Raw genomic sequence first — 14638 nt, 5'->3', positions numbered from 1 at the left:
CTGGGGCTATTTATAGGGACCTCATTTAAGGAAATTAAAAGACGCCTGTTCCTTGGGAGAAAGGCGATGGCAAACCTAGACAGCATCTTAAAAAGCAGACACATCACCTTGCCAACAAAGGTGCATATAGTTAAAGCTATGGTTTTCCCAGTAGTGATATATGGAAGTGAGAGCTGGACCATAATGAAGGCTGATCGCCAAAGAATGGATGCTTTTGAATTCTGGTGCTGGAGGAGACTCTTGAGAGTCCCATGGACTGCAAGAAGAATAAACCTCTCCATTCTTCAGGAAATCAGCCCTGAGTGCTCACTGGAAGGACAGATCCTGAAGCTGAGGCTCCAAGACTTTGGCCACCTCAGGAGAAGAGAAGACTCCCTGGAAAAGACCCTGATGTTGGGGAAGATGGAGGGCGCAAGGAGGAGGGGACGACAGAGGATGAGATGGTGGGACAGTGTTCTCAAAGCTACCAGCATGAGTTTGACCAAAGTGCGGGAGGCAGTGGAAGACAGGAGGGCCTGGCGTGCTCTGGTCCAGGGGGTCACGAAGAGTCGGACACGACTAAACGACTAAACAACATTTAGGGAGAGGAAATGACAACCCCCCATGCCCTATATTTTAGACCCTGAGCCTCACCTCCAAAATAGGAGCCGTCTGAGAGTTTCATCTCCTTGTTGCCCTTGGTGAGGACACTGACCACGCCGTGCTGGATAAAATACATCTTCTTGCCAATGGTGCCCTCCCGGATGATGTAGTCGCCTGGCTGGAAGACCTCAAACTTGAGCTTCGTCAACATGGCGGTGACGAAGTTGGGGTCAGCGTTGGCGAAGAGAGGCATGGAGGCCACCAGTTTGCGGCAGTTGAAGTTGACAATCTCCTGGGGAGAAGGGCAGGAAAAGGAACAGGGGGCGGTGAGCAGGGACCGAGCAACGGGAGCTCACCCAGTCGCGGGGATTCAAACCACCAACCTTCTGTTCAGCAAGCCCTATGCTCTGTGGTTTAACCCACAGCACCACCCGCGTCCCTTTTCATAGGTTGCCTACATTCTGCTATTTATAAGCTAAACAAGCTATAGCTTTGGGCCCCACTCTCTTGGGGCCCCCCAAAAAAATTAAAAGAAAAAACAACAACAAGATGTACATTTCCAAAATATAAGATAAAAAAACAAATAAAATAAATCCTACATCCAGCAACATTGCTTTGTGTAGGCTCCTGTGATGTAAGTCATGGGGCCCGCCTGCTAGCCTGCTCCCTAAAATATCCCTGGTTTGCTCCTTTCTATATATAGGGTGCCTACATTCTGCTATTTATAATTATTAGTAAAGGTAAAGGGACCCCTGACCGTTAGGTCCAGTTGCGGACGACTCTGGGGTTGCGGTGCTCATCTCGCTTTATTGGCCAAGGGAGCCGGCGTACAGCTTCTGGGTCATGTGCCCAGCAGGACTAGGCCGCTTCTGGCGAACCAGAGCAGCGCACAGAAACGCTGTTTCCCCTTCCCGCCGGAGTGGTACCTACTTATCTACTTGCACTTTGACGTGCTTTCGAACTGCTAGGTGGGCAGGAGCAGGGGACCGAGCAATGGGAGCTCACCCCGTCATTGCGGGGATTCGAACCGCCGACCTTCTGATCAGCTAGTCCTAGGCTCTGTGGTTTAACCCACAGCGCCACCCCAGTTTAAAAAGCCAGCCTTTAAACCGTAACCATAACCCATTTCACAAGCTGGCCTCTTTTTCCCCGGGGTCCAAAGACAACTCTTACCTCTCTCAGAGGCTCGTTCAGTTCCTCAAGAATGCTGTCCTCATCGAACATCTTGCCTTGGTAGCGGTGCTCATAGTAATCGTGGATTTTCTGTCGGAAGTCGGCAGGAAGCTTGTGGAAAGACATATACTGCTCGACTTGCTTGTACTGTGGGGAGAAGAGAGAGAAACTGCAGTGAGCGCGGAGGCATTTTGAACCCTTCATTTATTGATATGTGTAGACTGATTTCACAAAGTTAAGCTAAGCTAAGCAGATATATCGTATAGTTAAAGCTATGGTTTCCCCAGTAGTGATGTACAGAAGTGAGAGCTGGACCATAAGGAAGGCTGATTGCCAAAGAATGGATGCTTTTGAATTATGGTGCTGGAGGAGACTCTTGAGAGTCCCATGGACTGCAAGAAGATCCAACCTCTCCATTCTGAAGGAAATCAGCCCTGAGTGCTCACTGGAAGGACAGATCCTGAAGCTGAGGCTCCAAGACTTTGGCCACCTCATGAGAAGAGAAGACTCCCTGGAAAAGACCCTGATGTTGGGAAAGATGGAGGGCACAAGGAGAAGGGGACGACAGAGGACGAGATGGTGGGACAGTGTCATCGAAGCTACCAGCATCATTGGACGCCAGGAAAGCCCATATAGATGGAAAGAAAACAGGCAAAATAGTCCTTTCTTTGAGACGGCAACCTCCTTAATAAGCCGCCTTCTCTTGTGAAAGATAGAAAGCCAGAGATCTTCACCACGGCCTGAAAAACCACTTGACCTAAAAAGCCTAAGAAGGTGAGATTTGCCCTACAGATTTGCCTAGCAGGAATGCCAAGGCGTTGGCAAGAGTGAATTCTCTTTGCTTTCTGCATCTTGCACCAATCGCCAACCCCACGAGGCCATGGCTGTCAGAAGACTGGTAGCGGTCGCATCCGGAGATCACTCAGTCAAAGCGGGGGGGGGGGGGTTGGTGGTGGGGGTGCCTCTGAGGACCCAACAAGGTTGTCAGAAAAAGAGCCTTTTGCTTCAGGAGACAGGAAGAGGGCTGGTCAAAACAGCCTCCAGCCGTCGGCTCTAAAACCAAGCTGTCGTCTATCCTTTAAAGATTTTCACAGGGAAAGGAAAGGAAAGATTCCCCAATTGAAAATAATTATTCTTTAACAGAAAGCAGAGAAGATGGATGTTCACATGGGTCGGAGGTTTTTAATACTGCAATCCTGTGTTCTTTCACGTAAACACCATGTGGAAATATTTTTTCATTTATTGCTGCATTTATTTTTCCATTTCTCTCTCTTTCTTCCCTTTATTTCTATTGTTCCTTTCTTTCCTTCTTCCCTCCCCCCCACACAGCTGCAATTTTACTGTTATTATGGGAAAATCTCAACAAAAAAATCTGATCAAAAGAAAAGAAGATTGAGATCTTAAAAGACTCTTGGTTCTGAAGGAAAAATTACCGCATTTTTTGCTCTATAAGACTCCCTTTTCCCCTCCTAAAAAGTAAGGGGAAATGTGTGTGCGTCTTATGGAGCGAATGCAGGCTGCGCAGCTATCCCAGAAGCCAGAACAGCAAGAGGGATTGCTGATTTCACTGTGCAGCGATCCCTCTTGCTGCTCTGGCTTCTGAGATTCAGAATATTTTTTTTCTTGTTTTCCTCCTCCAAAAACTAGGTGCGTCTTGTGGTCTGGTGCGTCTTATAGAGCGAAAAATACGGTAAATAGGAGACCTTATTGCTCCCTATATATTGACATACATATCGATAGATTAAATAAAATCATATCTGCTGTGTCTCAGGGCAGTGGGAGAAAGGAGGGGTTGTAATGGAAATGACCGCAGGGCTCTGTTTCTGCTTTCCTTCTTCCCAGCTAGATGGAGCTTCCACATTCAGGAGCAATCTACCGCCGTAGGAATAAATGCGAAAGAGCAGGAACGTATGAGGTTTGTCACACTCGTGCTCTCCCTGGGACAAGGAAACGCTGGGACAAGACGCTGAAGGAGCGTCTCCACCTCCATCGTTCAGCCCAGACACTGAGGTCCAGCGCAGAGGGCCTTCTGGCAGTTCCCTCCCTGCGAGAAGCCAAGTTACAGGGAACCAGGCAGAGGGCCTTTTTGGTAGTGGCACCCGCCCTCTGGAACGCACTCCCACCAGATGTCAAAGAGAAAAAGAACTACCAAACTTTTAGAAGACATCTGAAGGCAGCCCTGTTTAGGGAAGCTTTTAGTGTTTAATAGGTTATTGTATTTTAGTGTTTTGTTGGAAGCCGCCCAGAGTGGCTGGGGAAACCCAGCCAGATGGGCAGGGTATAAATAATAAATTATTATTATTATTATTATTAAATGGGATCCGAGCCGCTGGTTGCCCTGTCTCAGCCGCGGAAACGCCACCCAACGGACCAGGCGTCTTTGCGCAACCTCGCCTTCCCTGCCCAACAAATACCTTCTCTTGATACTGGCGCCGGGAGGAATCGAGAGACTGGATGAGGGCTGTGGCGTGGCCAATGAACATGGCATAGCACGTTGCTCCCACGATCATGCTCAGCATTGTCAGCCATATGTCGGTCATGCTCTCCGGGGCTTGGCGGCCGTAACCAATGCACAACATGTGGCTCATTGACTTGAAGAGGGCAAAAGAGTAGAGTTCGCTCCAGGAGTCGTTCTGGAACAGAGAGAGAGGCAGGTCACAGGAGGAAGCTACACTTGATCTTAGCCAAAAGGCCGAGAATGTACACTTATTTTAATGAATTGACTTTTGCACAACTTCAGAAAGCTTTTGCAGAGTTACGACTAAATACAATAAGCTCGGCTTATAGAGATGGGAGACACAGAGGCATACCAAAAAACGAACGTGTCTGCATCAGGGGATGTGCTGAAGTAAAGGACCTTATGCATTATATCTTGCACTGTCCCTTATATAATGATGCAAGAAAAAGATTTTTAGGACCTATAATGACAAGGTCCCCTGGCCAGAACCCCTCGGACATGATTTTATATCTCCTCGCAGACACAGATAAGTATGTGACCTGGCGTGTAGCACTTTATGCAACTGCTGCTAGGAAAATTAGAGCAAATTATATAGCCAAGGTAGCCATTAACTGTAAAGGAGATGAATTTATTTGATCCTATCTATCTACCTCAGGCTATGCTCTATCTCTGTCACCAAACTCTTTATAAATTGCACACTGTATGAATTGACATTGCTTTTAACATTAGTGACCATGTGATGATTTTAGCTTACGAATTTTATTGTTTAATGTCTTGATTTGTACACTTTTATAGCTCTGTTTAGAGTACGTAATGTTTTGATAATATAAATGTTTTAAGTCTTTTTCATCAGTTCAGTATATTTTCTTTTAATTGCCAAATAATTCTGTGTACATTGCGACAGCCTTTGACTATGAGCAATAAAACTGACTGAGACTGAGACACAGGAGGAAGCAGGCAGCCTGGGCATAACGCAAGCCAGTCCTCCTGTCTGACAGGTCTGTGTTTTCGCTATTACAGTCATACCTCGGGTTACAGCCGCTTCAGGTTGCGGTTTTTCGGGTTGCGCACTGCCGAAACCTGGAAGTACCGGAACGGGTTACTTCCGGGTTTCAACAGTCGCACATGCGCAGAAGCGCTAAATCGAGCTTTGCACAGAAGCGTCGAATCGCAACCCGCGCGTGCACGGAGGCGGGTTGCGAATGTGCATCCCACACGGATCACGTTCGCAACCTGAGCGTCCACTGTACTAACTCAACCAGTGCCAAATTTATGTACAGTCATATCTCGGGTCGAATGTGCTTCGGGATGAGCGTGTTTGAGTTGCGCTCCGTGGCAACCCGGAAGTAACGGAGCAGGACCACATAACACCGGTCCTGAGAGATCTGCATTGGCCCCAGTACGTTTCCGAGCACAATTCAAAGTGCTGGTGCTGACCTTTAAAGCCCTAAACGGCCCAGTATACCTGAAGGAGCGTCTCCACCCCCATTGTTCTGCCCGGACACTGAGGTCCAGCACCGAGGGCCTTCTGGCGGTTCCCTCCCTGCGAGAAGTGAGGTTACAGGGAACCAGGCAGAGGGCCTTCTCGGTAGTGGCGCCCTCCCTGTGGAACGCCCTCCCTTCAGATGTCAAGGAAATAAGCAGCTATCCTTTCTTTAAAAGACATCTGAAGGCAGCCCTGTTTAGGGAAGTTTTTAATATTTAACACTGTATTGTTTTTAACACTTGATTGGGAGCCGCCCAGAGTGGCTGGGGAAACTCAGCCAGATGGGTGGGGTATAAATAATAAATTATTATTATTATTATTATTATTATTATTATTATTATTATTATTGAGGCTGGCTCCCGGTAGCAAGAGCCAAGAGGGGGGAGATGTCGAGGCAACCGGACTCACCACCATCCCATTGATGGAGACCCAGCAGTCGCTGGGGAAATCTTGGAGCATGGGAACCAGGAACTGAAGGCAGCCATCCCAGTGACACAAAAGAAGCATCATTCCAATGAGGTTGATGATCCTCATGACGGCGCTGGCCAGGTCGTAGGTCATGTGGAAGATCTGAAAGGGAAACGCATATATTATTTCAGGACTGTAATGGACCGGAGAACTGGGCCCAGACTCAGAAAATGAATTTCAGCAGGGACAAATGTAAGGTTCTGCACTTAGGCAGGAAGAACCAGGATGGGGGACACCTGGCTTGCTAGCAGTACATGTGAAAAGGATCTAGGGGTCTTGGTGGACCACAAGATGAACATGAGCCCGCCGTGTGATGCAGCAGCAAAAAAGGCTAATGCTATTGCAAGCTGCATCAAACAGGAATCTAGTGTCCAGATCAAGGGAAGTCATAAAGTAAATGTAAAGGGACCCCTGACCATTAGGTCCAGTCGTGGCCGACTCTGGGGTTGCGGCACTCATCTCGCTTTATTGGCCGAGGGAGCCGGCGTACAGCTTCCGGGTCATGTGGCCAGCAGGACTAAGCCACTTCTGGCGAACCAGAGCAGCGCACGGAAACGCCGTTTACCTTCCCGCCGGAGTGGTACCTATTTATCTACTTGCACTTTGAGGTGCTTTCGAACTGCTAGGTTGGCAGGAGCTGGTACAGAACAATGGGAGCTCACCCCGTCGTGGGGATTCGAACCGCTGACCTATTCCTAGGCTCTGTGGTTTAACCCACAGCGCCACCCGTGTCCCAGGGAAGTCATAGTCCCGCTCTATTCTGCCTGGAATACACTGACCACACCTGGAATGCTGTGTCCAATTCTGGGCACCACAATTTAAGAAGGATGTTGACAAGCTGGAAGGTGGGCAGAGGAGGGAGACCGAGATGATCCAGGGTCTGGAAACCATGCCTGATGAGGAACGGTCGAAGGAGCTGGGTATGTTTATCTTGGAAAAGAGGAGATATGAGAGCCATCTTCAAATATCTGAAGGGCTGTCACACGGAAGAGGGAGCACGCTTATTTTCTCCTGCTCTAGAGGGGAGGACTTGAACCCGTGGCTTCAAGTGACAAGAAAGGAGATTCCGACTAAACAGTCGGAAAAACTTTCTGACAGTAAGAGCTGTTCGGCAGTGGAACAGACTCCCACAAGAGATGGCGGACTCTCCTTCCTTGGGGAATTTTAAGCGGAGGTTGGGTGGGCATCTGTCAGGAATGCTGTAGCCAAGATTCCTGCATCACAGGGGGTTGGACTAGATGACCGCTGGGTCCCTTCCAACTCTAAGAATCTACGATTCTATGATCTACACCCCACATTTCTGTGACAAGCCAGTTTGGAAGACAAGTATCTCAATCGAGACAGATTAAAGGCCAGTTCTAGAGAAATAACACTAAACTGGGCGATATATATATATATATATATATATATATATATATATATATATATATCGCAGCAGATTGAAAACAGGGAGGTGCAATTACTGTTAAAGTTCTGAAGTTTCATTCTGTTTCTTTGAAAAGCTCGCCAGACTAAAATGGTCTTAAGAGCCACTACAAAGACTCGTATAAAACAGAACAAGCTGGCCAGGCCATTGATTTTCCGTTTCGTTCTTTATTTTACATTAAATTTAAAACAGAAAACGGGTCTGCAGACTCCTCTCGATGCTGCACTCTCAAAAGCAAAAGGAACAATTATTAAAGTTATCATTATATTTATATCCTGCGCCCCCTCCCCTCAGACTGGGGCTCGAAGCAGCTTACGCAAATTAAAACAACACAGAAAAACACAGAAAGCTAAATACAGTGGTACCTCAGGTTAAGTGCTTAATTCGTTCCGGAGGTCCGTTCTTAACCTGAAACTGTTCTTAACCTGAAGCACCACTTTAGCTAATGGGGCCTCCCGCTGCCGCCGGAGCACGATTTCTGTTCTCATCCTGAAGCAAAGTTCTCAACTCGAGGTAATATTTCTGGGTTAGCGGAGTCTGTAACCTGAAGCGTCTGTAACCCGAGGTACCACTGTACATATAAAAGGCTGAGAGGTGACCGGATTGCTGTCTTCAAATATTTGGAAGATGTACAGACCCGCTAAACCTGGAAGTAACGGAATGGGTTACTTCCGGGTTTTGGCGTTCACACATGCGCAGAAGCGCTAAACAGTTGGTGTTTAAAGACAGGTTGGAAATATCGCTAAGCGACTGAGCAGGAAGGTTGATCGAGAAAGGAGGCCCTCTGGTATTCCAACTCTTACTAAGTACAGTGGTACCTCGGGTTACATACGCTTCAGGTTACATACGCTTCAGGTTACAGACTCTGCTAACCTTGGGTTAAGAACTTTGCTTCAGGATGAGAACAGAAATTGTGTGGCGGCAGCGGGAGGCCCCATTAGCTAAAGTGGTGCTTCAGGTTAAGAACAGTTTCAGGTTAAGAACGGACCTCCGGAACGAGTTAAGTACGTAACCAGAGGTACCACTGTAGACGTGCCAGAAACTGAACCCAGGGTTTTGCAGACGTCACAGGTGCGGCCTAATAAAACAGCTCCCGCTTCCCGGGAGTAGTTAAGGCAGGATTCGAACCGGCGACCGCAATCATTTGCAGCGGGGGGATGGGGCTCTCCCCCACCTGCCCTGCGGACCACCAACGCTGCCGTTTTGATCGCAGGCTCGAGGCAGCGTGGAAATAACTCTCTCTCTCTCTCTCTGTGCGGAGGAAACACAATCACAAAAGGCTCGTCGTTTGACGAGGACGTATTAATTGTTCCAACATTCAATCTAGCGGGTAATTACAGCTGGGGTCAGGGGAGAGACAAGGGCCTCTCTGCGGCGCATGGCCTGCGTCGAGGGGGGGGGAGCCGGCATGTGGAAGCTCGCAGCCGATGCACAGATGCTTCCCTCCCGGCAGAAATTACGACATGGAGATGGAGAGCAAGCTGCAGTTTCTCTGGGAGACACAGAAGGACAGGGCAAAAGCGTGGACGCGAGGCAGCGTCCACCTTTGGGATCCTGCCTTGTCCCACTCCAGGCCAGTGGCTCCATAAACTCACCCCCCCCGGCTCCATAAACTCATCTGCCATGCGCCCTACCCTACCAAATGCAACTACCTTGGATCTCAAATGTCTCAGCTCCCGAACAAATCCGCTCCCGAACGATTGAAACCCGGAAGTGACTGCTCCAGTTTGCAAACTACTGTATCTTCCGTCTATAAGACGCCCCCCCCCCCCATATATAAGACGCCTCCTATTTTGGGGGACTCCGATTTAAGAAAATTGAGAGGGGGGGAGATACAGTGGTACCTCGGGTTAAGAACTTAATTTGTTCCGGAGGTCCGTTCTTAACCTGAAACTGTTCTTAACCTGAGGTACCACTTTAGCTAATGGGGCCTCCCACTGCCGTAGCACGCTTTCTGTTCTCAGCCTGAAGCAAAGTTCTTAACCCAAGGTACTATTTTTGGGTTAGCAGAGTCTGTAACCTGAAGCGTCTGTAACCTGAGGTACCACTGTACTATCCATGTATAAGACGAGCCCAGATTTTGAACATCAAAAAGGTAAAGGTACCCCTGACCGTTAGGTCTAGTCGTGGACGACTCTGGGGTTGCGGCGCTCATCTCGCTTTACTGGCCGAGGGAGCCGGCGTACAGCTTCCGGGTCATGTGGCCAGCAGGACTAAGCCGCTTCTGGCGAACCAGAGCAGCGCACAGAAACGCCGTTTACCTTCCCGCCGGAACGATACCTATTTATCTACTTGCACTTTGATGTGCTTTTGAACTGCTAGGTGGGCAGGAGCAGGGACCGAGCAACGGGAGCTCACCCCGTCATGGGGATTCGAACCGCCGACCTTCTGATCGGCAAGTCCTAGGCTCTGTGGTTTATTTTAGAGTAAAAAAGCATAGTCTTATACACTGAAAAGCATGGTATTTTTGGAAGCTGAACGTCCGTAGCGGCTTCTGCGCATGCGCAAAGCGCGATTGAGCGCTTCTGTGCATGCGCAACCGCCGAAACCCGGAAGTAACCCATTCCGGTACTTCCGGCTTTCAGCAGTCTGTAACCCGAAAAAAACGCAACCTGAAGCATCTGTAACGAGAGGCATGACTGTATCCTGGGCTGCTATACACACTCACGCTGCTAATAACATGTTCTCTACGAAGCTTAGTCGAGATTCCTGCCTTGCAGGGGCAGAGGTGTCCCTCAAGATCCCTTCCAACCCTAGAATTATAAGATTCCAAGTACATCACACTCTGTTCAGCATCATTTACTTTCAAATAAGTAGCTGCATATGCCAAACTGAAGCCCTTTATTTTTCTCCTTGTTTATACCGGTCCCGGCTTCCTATTGCAGAATTTGCTCAGGGGACACAGTTAGGATCTGAGCTGCCCGTGTCTTCTTCCTCGTTGTCGCTCATCGTCATTTAAGGTGGCAAAACTGAGGATCTCTCCCTGTTAATGAGCGACGAAGTGTCAAATCGAGAGAGAAAATCATAGACTTGCAGAAACCGCTTAGGAGTGTGGCTTTAGCACCATGGACAGAGGACTAAATTTGCCTCCAGGGCAGAAAGAGATTGAGGTTTTTTTCCCCTTCCCAACCCACAAATTAGAAAAGCCTTTCATGGCAAGTATATTCCCACACAGAAATGGAGGCAGTGAGAGATTTTACTTTCTTGGGCTCCATGATCACTGCAGATGGTGACGGCAGCCGCGAAATTAAAAGACGCCTGCTTCTTGGGAGAAAAGCAATGACAAACCTAGACAGCATCTTAAAAAGTAGAGACATCACCTTGCCAACAAAGGTCTGCATAGTTAAAGCTCTGGTTTTCGCAGTAGTGATGTATGGAAGTGAAAGCTGGACCATAAGGAAGGCTGATCGCCGAAGAATGGATGCTTTTGAATTCTGGTGCTGGAGGAGACTCTTGAGAGTCCCATGGACTGCAAGAAGATCAAACCTATCCATTCTGAAGGAAATCAGCCCTGAGTGCTCACTGGAAGGACAGATCCTGAAGCTGAGGCTCCAGTACTTTGGCCACCTCTTGAGAAGAGAAGACTCCCTGGAAAAGACCCTGATGTTGGGAAAGATGGAGGGCACAAGGAGAGGGGGGGCTACAGAGGACGAGATGGTGGGACAGTGTTCTCGAAGCTACCAGCATGAGCTTGACCAAACTGCAGGAGGTGTGCTCTGGTCCAGGGGGTCACGAAGAGGCGGACACCACTAAACGACTAAACAACAACAACATATTCCCACACAACATCCACTGTACACAGAAGACAACGGAAGACAGTTGTGAAGAATATTCTTAAGTTATGAATGATCCGTGTCACCATTAAGAAAAAGAAGGAGGGACAGGTTAATAATTATGTGGACTTGACCCTGGATCAAGGGACTTTTCTTCTTTAAGTTCTCAAAGCTCTTAACTCAGCTCAAGGTTGTCAACTGAACTAGCCAGATATTTCACTGCGAATCAATCACAGCCCATCAATCAATCAATAAAAAAGGCTTTAGAGCTGTCTTGCCCCAAAATGGCAACAAGGCATTCTGTTTTGGCAGCTGCAACCTTGAATTAAGGAGCCATTTGGCTCCTAGCTTATATTATCTTAGTTTCTAACACTACTTGGATTGCTCCAAGTTCTAGTGTTGTGGTGGTGATGATGATGATTTTATTTACACACACACACACACACACACACACACAAATACCCCGCCCATCTGTCCAGGTTTCCCCAGCCACTCTGGGCGGCTCCCAACAGAATATTAAAAACACAATAAAACATCAAACATTAAAAACTTCCCTAAACTGTGAGAGGAGAAAAAACTCTTCCCCTTTCCTTTCTGCATAGGTAAAGGTAAAGGGACCCCTGACCATTAGGTCCAGTTGTGGCCGACTCTAGGGTTGCGGCGCTCATCTCGCTTTACTGGCCGAGGGAGCCGGCGTACAGCTTCTGGGTCATGTGGCCAGCAGGACTAAGCCACTTCTGGCGAACCAGAGCAGCGCACGGAAACGCCGTTTACCTTCCTGCCAGAGCGGTACCTATTTATCTACTTGCACTTTGATGTGCTTTCGAACTGCTAGGTTGGCAGGAGCAGGGACCAAGCAGCGGGAGCTCACTCCGTCATCGCGGGGATTCAAACCGCCAACCTTCTGATTCGCAAGTCCTAGGCTCTGTGGTTTAACCCACAGCGCCACCCATGTCCCTATCCTTTCTGCATGGCATGCATTTATTTTCAAAACCTCTATCACATCCCCCCTTGCTGATTTCCCCCCTAAACTAAAAAATCCCAGATGTTGTACCCCTTCCTCATCAGAGGGAGGCGTGTGGGTTATTTCCTGACAATTTGGATCGCCCATTTCTGAACCCTCTCCAGCTCTGCAATATCCTTCTGAGGACCGTCAATCTTCCACATCTGACATTTCTTCCTGAAAAGTGGGAAGACCAGGCTGTCTCCATTTATTATAAGATAAGATAAGATAAGATAAATTTATTGTCATTGTCCGTATATACACAGTATACACAACAACGAAAATCAAACACCCACCCAAAGACCGGGTTCACATACACATTTGCACGTATCTCCAACACTCTCATCCTATTCAGACATAATCTATAAAAAACATATCATACTCCAGAATGTAACATAACCTATTAAAGGCATAACATAACCTAAAAACCTGTCTCATTCCTTCCTACTCCCTGCTTGCTATTTCTTGCAACTGGCCCTGAGATCATTATTTAGTGCAATCAGAGCTCTTGGATAGAAACTATTCAGAAGGCGTGTGGTTCGTGTTTTCATTGTCCTATATCTTCTGCCCGAAGGCAACAGTTCAAAGAAGTTGTGAGCAGGATGGGTGGGATCTCTCAGGATATTGTGTGACTTCTTCAAAGTGCGAGACGTGAAGATCTCATCCAGGGTTGGTAGTTGGAGCCCAATAACATTCTGGGCAATTTTAATTATTCTCTGTAAAGCTTTTTTATCCGTTTCAGAGCTGCTCCCATACCACGATAATATACTATAGGTTAAGACACTCTCGATGGTACTGTGATAATAGGACAGAAGTAGGTGCTGAGATAGATTCAGTCCCCTGAGCATTCTCAGGAAATACAACCTCCCCTGCACCTTCCTCACAACCATATTAATATTTGCAGTCCATGAGAGGTCCTCAGAGATGTAAATGCCCAGGTATTTAAAACTACCAACCCTCTCCACCTCCTCCACCTCCTCCTCCTCCTCCTCCTCCTCCTTTATTCAACCATATGTCTTTAACCACTATCTATTAAAAATGTATGTTTCCTGTGTTTTTCATGTACAATTCCATTTTCCTCCAAAGATCTCAAGGTTCTCCCCCATCATCATAGCCTCCATCTAGCTTAGGTCGTGGAAGAGAGGACAGGCAGAGGTTGCCGGGGGCCAGTTTAATCCCATCTGGATTTGTAACTCTGGAGAAAACCTCGGCCCAAAAGCCAGCCCCTGGTTTGTTCTGGGCTCAATCCAAATTTTGGGTCCCAGAACAAAAAAAAACCAGACCAACAACCCCCTACGACAAACACGTTTCAAAGGCCATAGGATGTTAACCAGCCCAAGGCCTGGTTATAGAGAAACATTTATGCCTGGAGCCTAATGTTAATGATATGTTAATGAAGGCGCCAGGCGAGCCTTCCTGGGGAAAGGATTCCACAAATGGGGAGCAACAGCACGGAAAGACAATTGCGGAGCTCTCCGTGGTCCTGAACGACCACTTGGTGCTCTCCATGGTACTGAAAGACCACCTGAAATTCCATTGCGCTGAATGAGCTCTTGGAGCTCTCCATGGTATTGAAACCCAACCTCAAATTCCTTTATAACACTGAATGGCCACTTCAGAGCTCTCCATGGTACTGCATGACTTGCCTGAGCTCCTGTGATGGCCTGGGAATCTGATTCAAAGGCTGAACCGGAGGAATCCCAGCCTGCACAGGAGTCCCAGCCTCCAGGGCCGGCTGAGCCGGGCCAGGGCCTTGAGTCTGATCCTCAGGAGCAGACACCAGATGAATCCACTCTGGCTCCGGGGGTGATTGAGGACCCATTGCCTGCAGGTGCTCCTCTCCCAGCCGTGTCAGGGGAAGGTGAGGCTGCCTCTGGGTCCAGTAACCCTCCAGCCTCTCCTGAGCTGCAGAGGCTCAGGGCAGAGAGGCAGAGGGAACTAAGTTCTGTCAGAAGGAGTGCTCGCCTTAAGGCCAGGAGAGGCTGGTCACCTGTGGGCCGGGACTGCCCCTGGCCTCAGAGGAGATAAAGGCCAGTCAGCCCAGGCCCAGGTTGCGGGAGCAACGTTGTTGGAAACCTGTTTCTGCCAGCACCCAGACCTGTTCTTCCGGAGTTCCCGTCCACACCCGGCTTCTTGCTTTGGACTCTGCTTTGCCCTTGGTGGATAGTCTCCAGACCCTCGACGCAGGACCGGACTCTGACCACGCCTCGCAGTAACACCCCCCCTCCCAGGACCAGCACAGCTCCCCACCTATTTGGAAGCTCTGTGA

General features: G+C 48.5%; 1 protein-coding gene across 1 annotated transcript in view; it reads right to left on the bottom strand.

Annotated features, from left to right (window-relative positions):
• The window catches only part of HCN2 (hyperpolarization activated cyclic nucleotide gated potassium and sodium channel 2), a 54538-nt gene that overhangs the window by 8453 nt on the left and 31447 nt on the right, over positions 1–14638 (bottom strand). The window contains exons 3-6 of the mRNA XM_080988828.1: positions 6108–6269; positions 4170–4388; positions 1756–1902; positions 634–874 (exon numbers count right to left, since the gene is read on the bottom strand). Coding sequence (XP_080844954.1) covers positions 634–874; positions 1756–1902; positions 4170–4388; positions 6108–6269 — 769 coding nt within the window. The remainder of the gene's footprint in view (positions 1–633; positions 875–1755; positions 1903–4169; positions 4389–6107; positions 6270–14638) is intronic.

The sequence above is a fragment of the Podarcis pityusensis genome (genome assembly GCF_964106645.2).
Source record: "Podarcis pityusensis genome assembly, chromosome: 18".
NCBI lineage: Eukaryota > Metazoa > Chordata > Lepidosauria > Squamata > Lacertidae > Podarcis > Podarcis pityusensis.
This window is presented reverse-complemented; position numbering and strand designations above follow the sequence as displayed.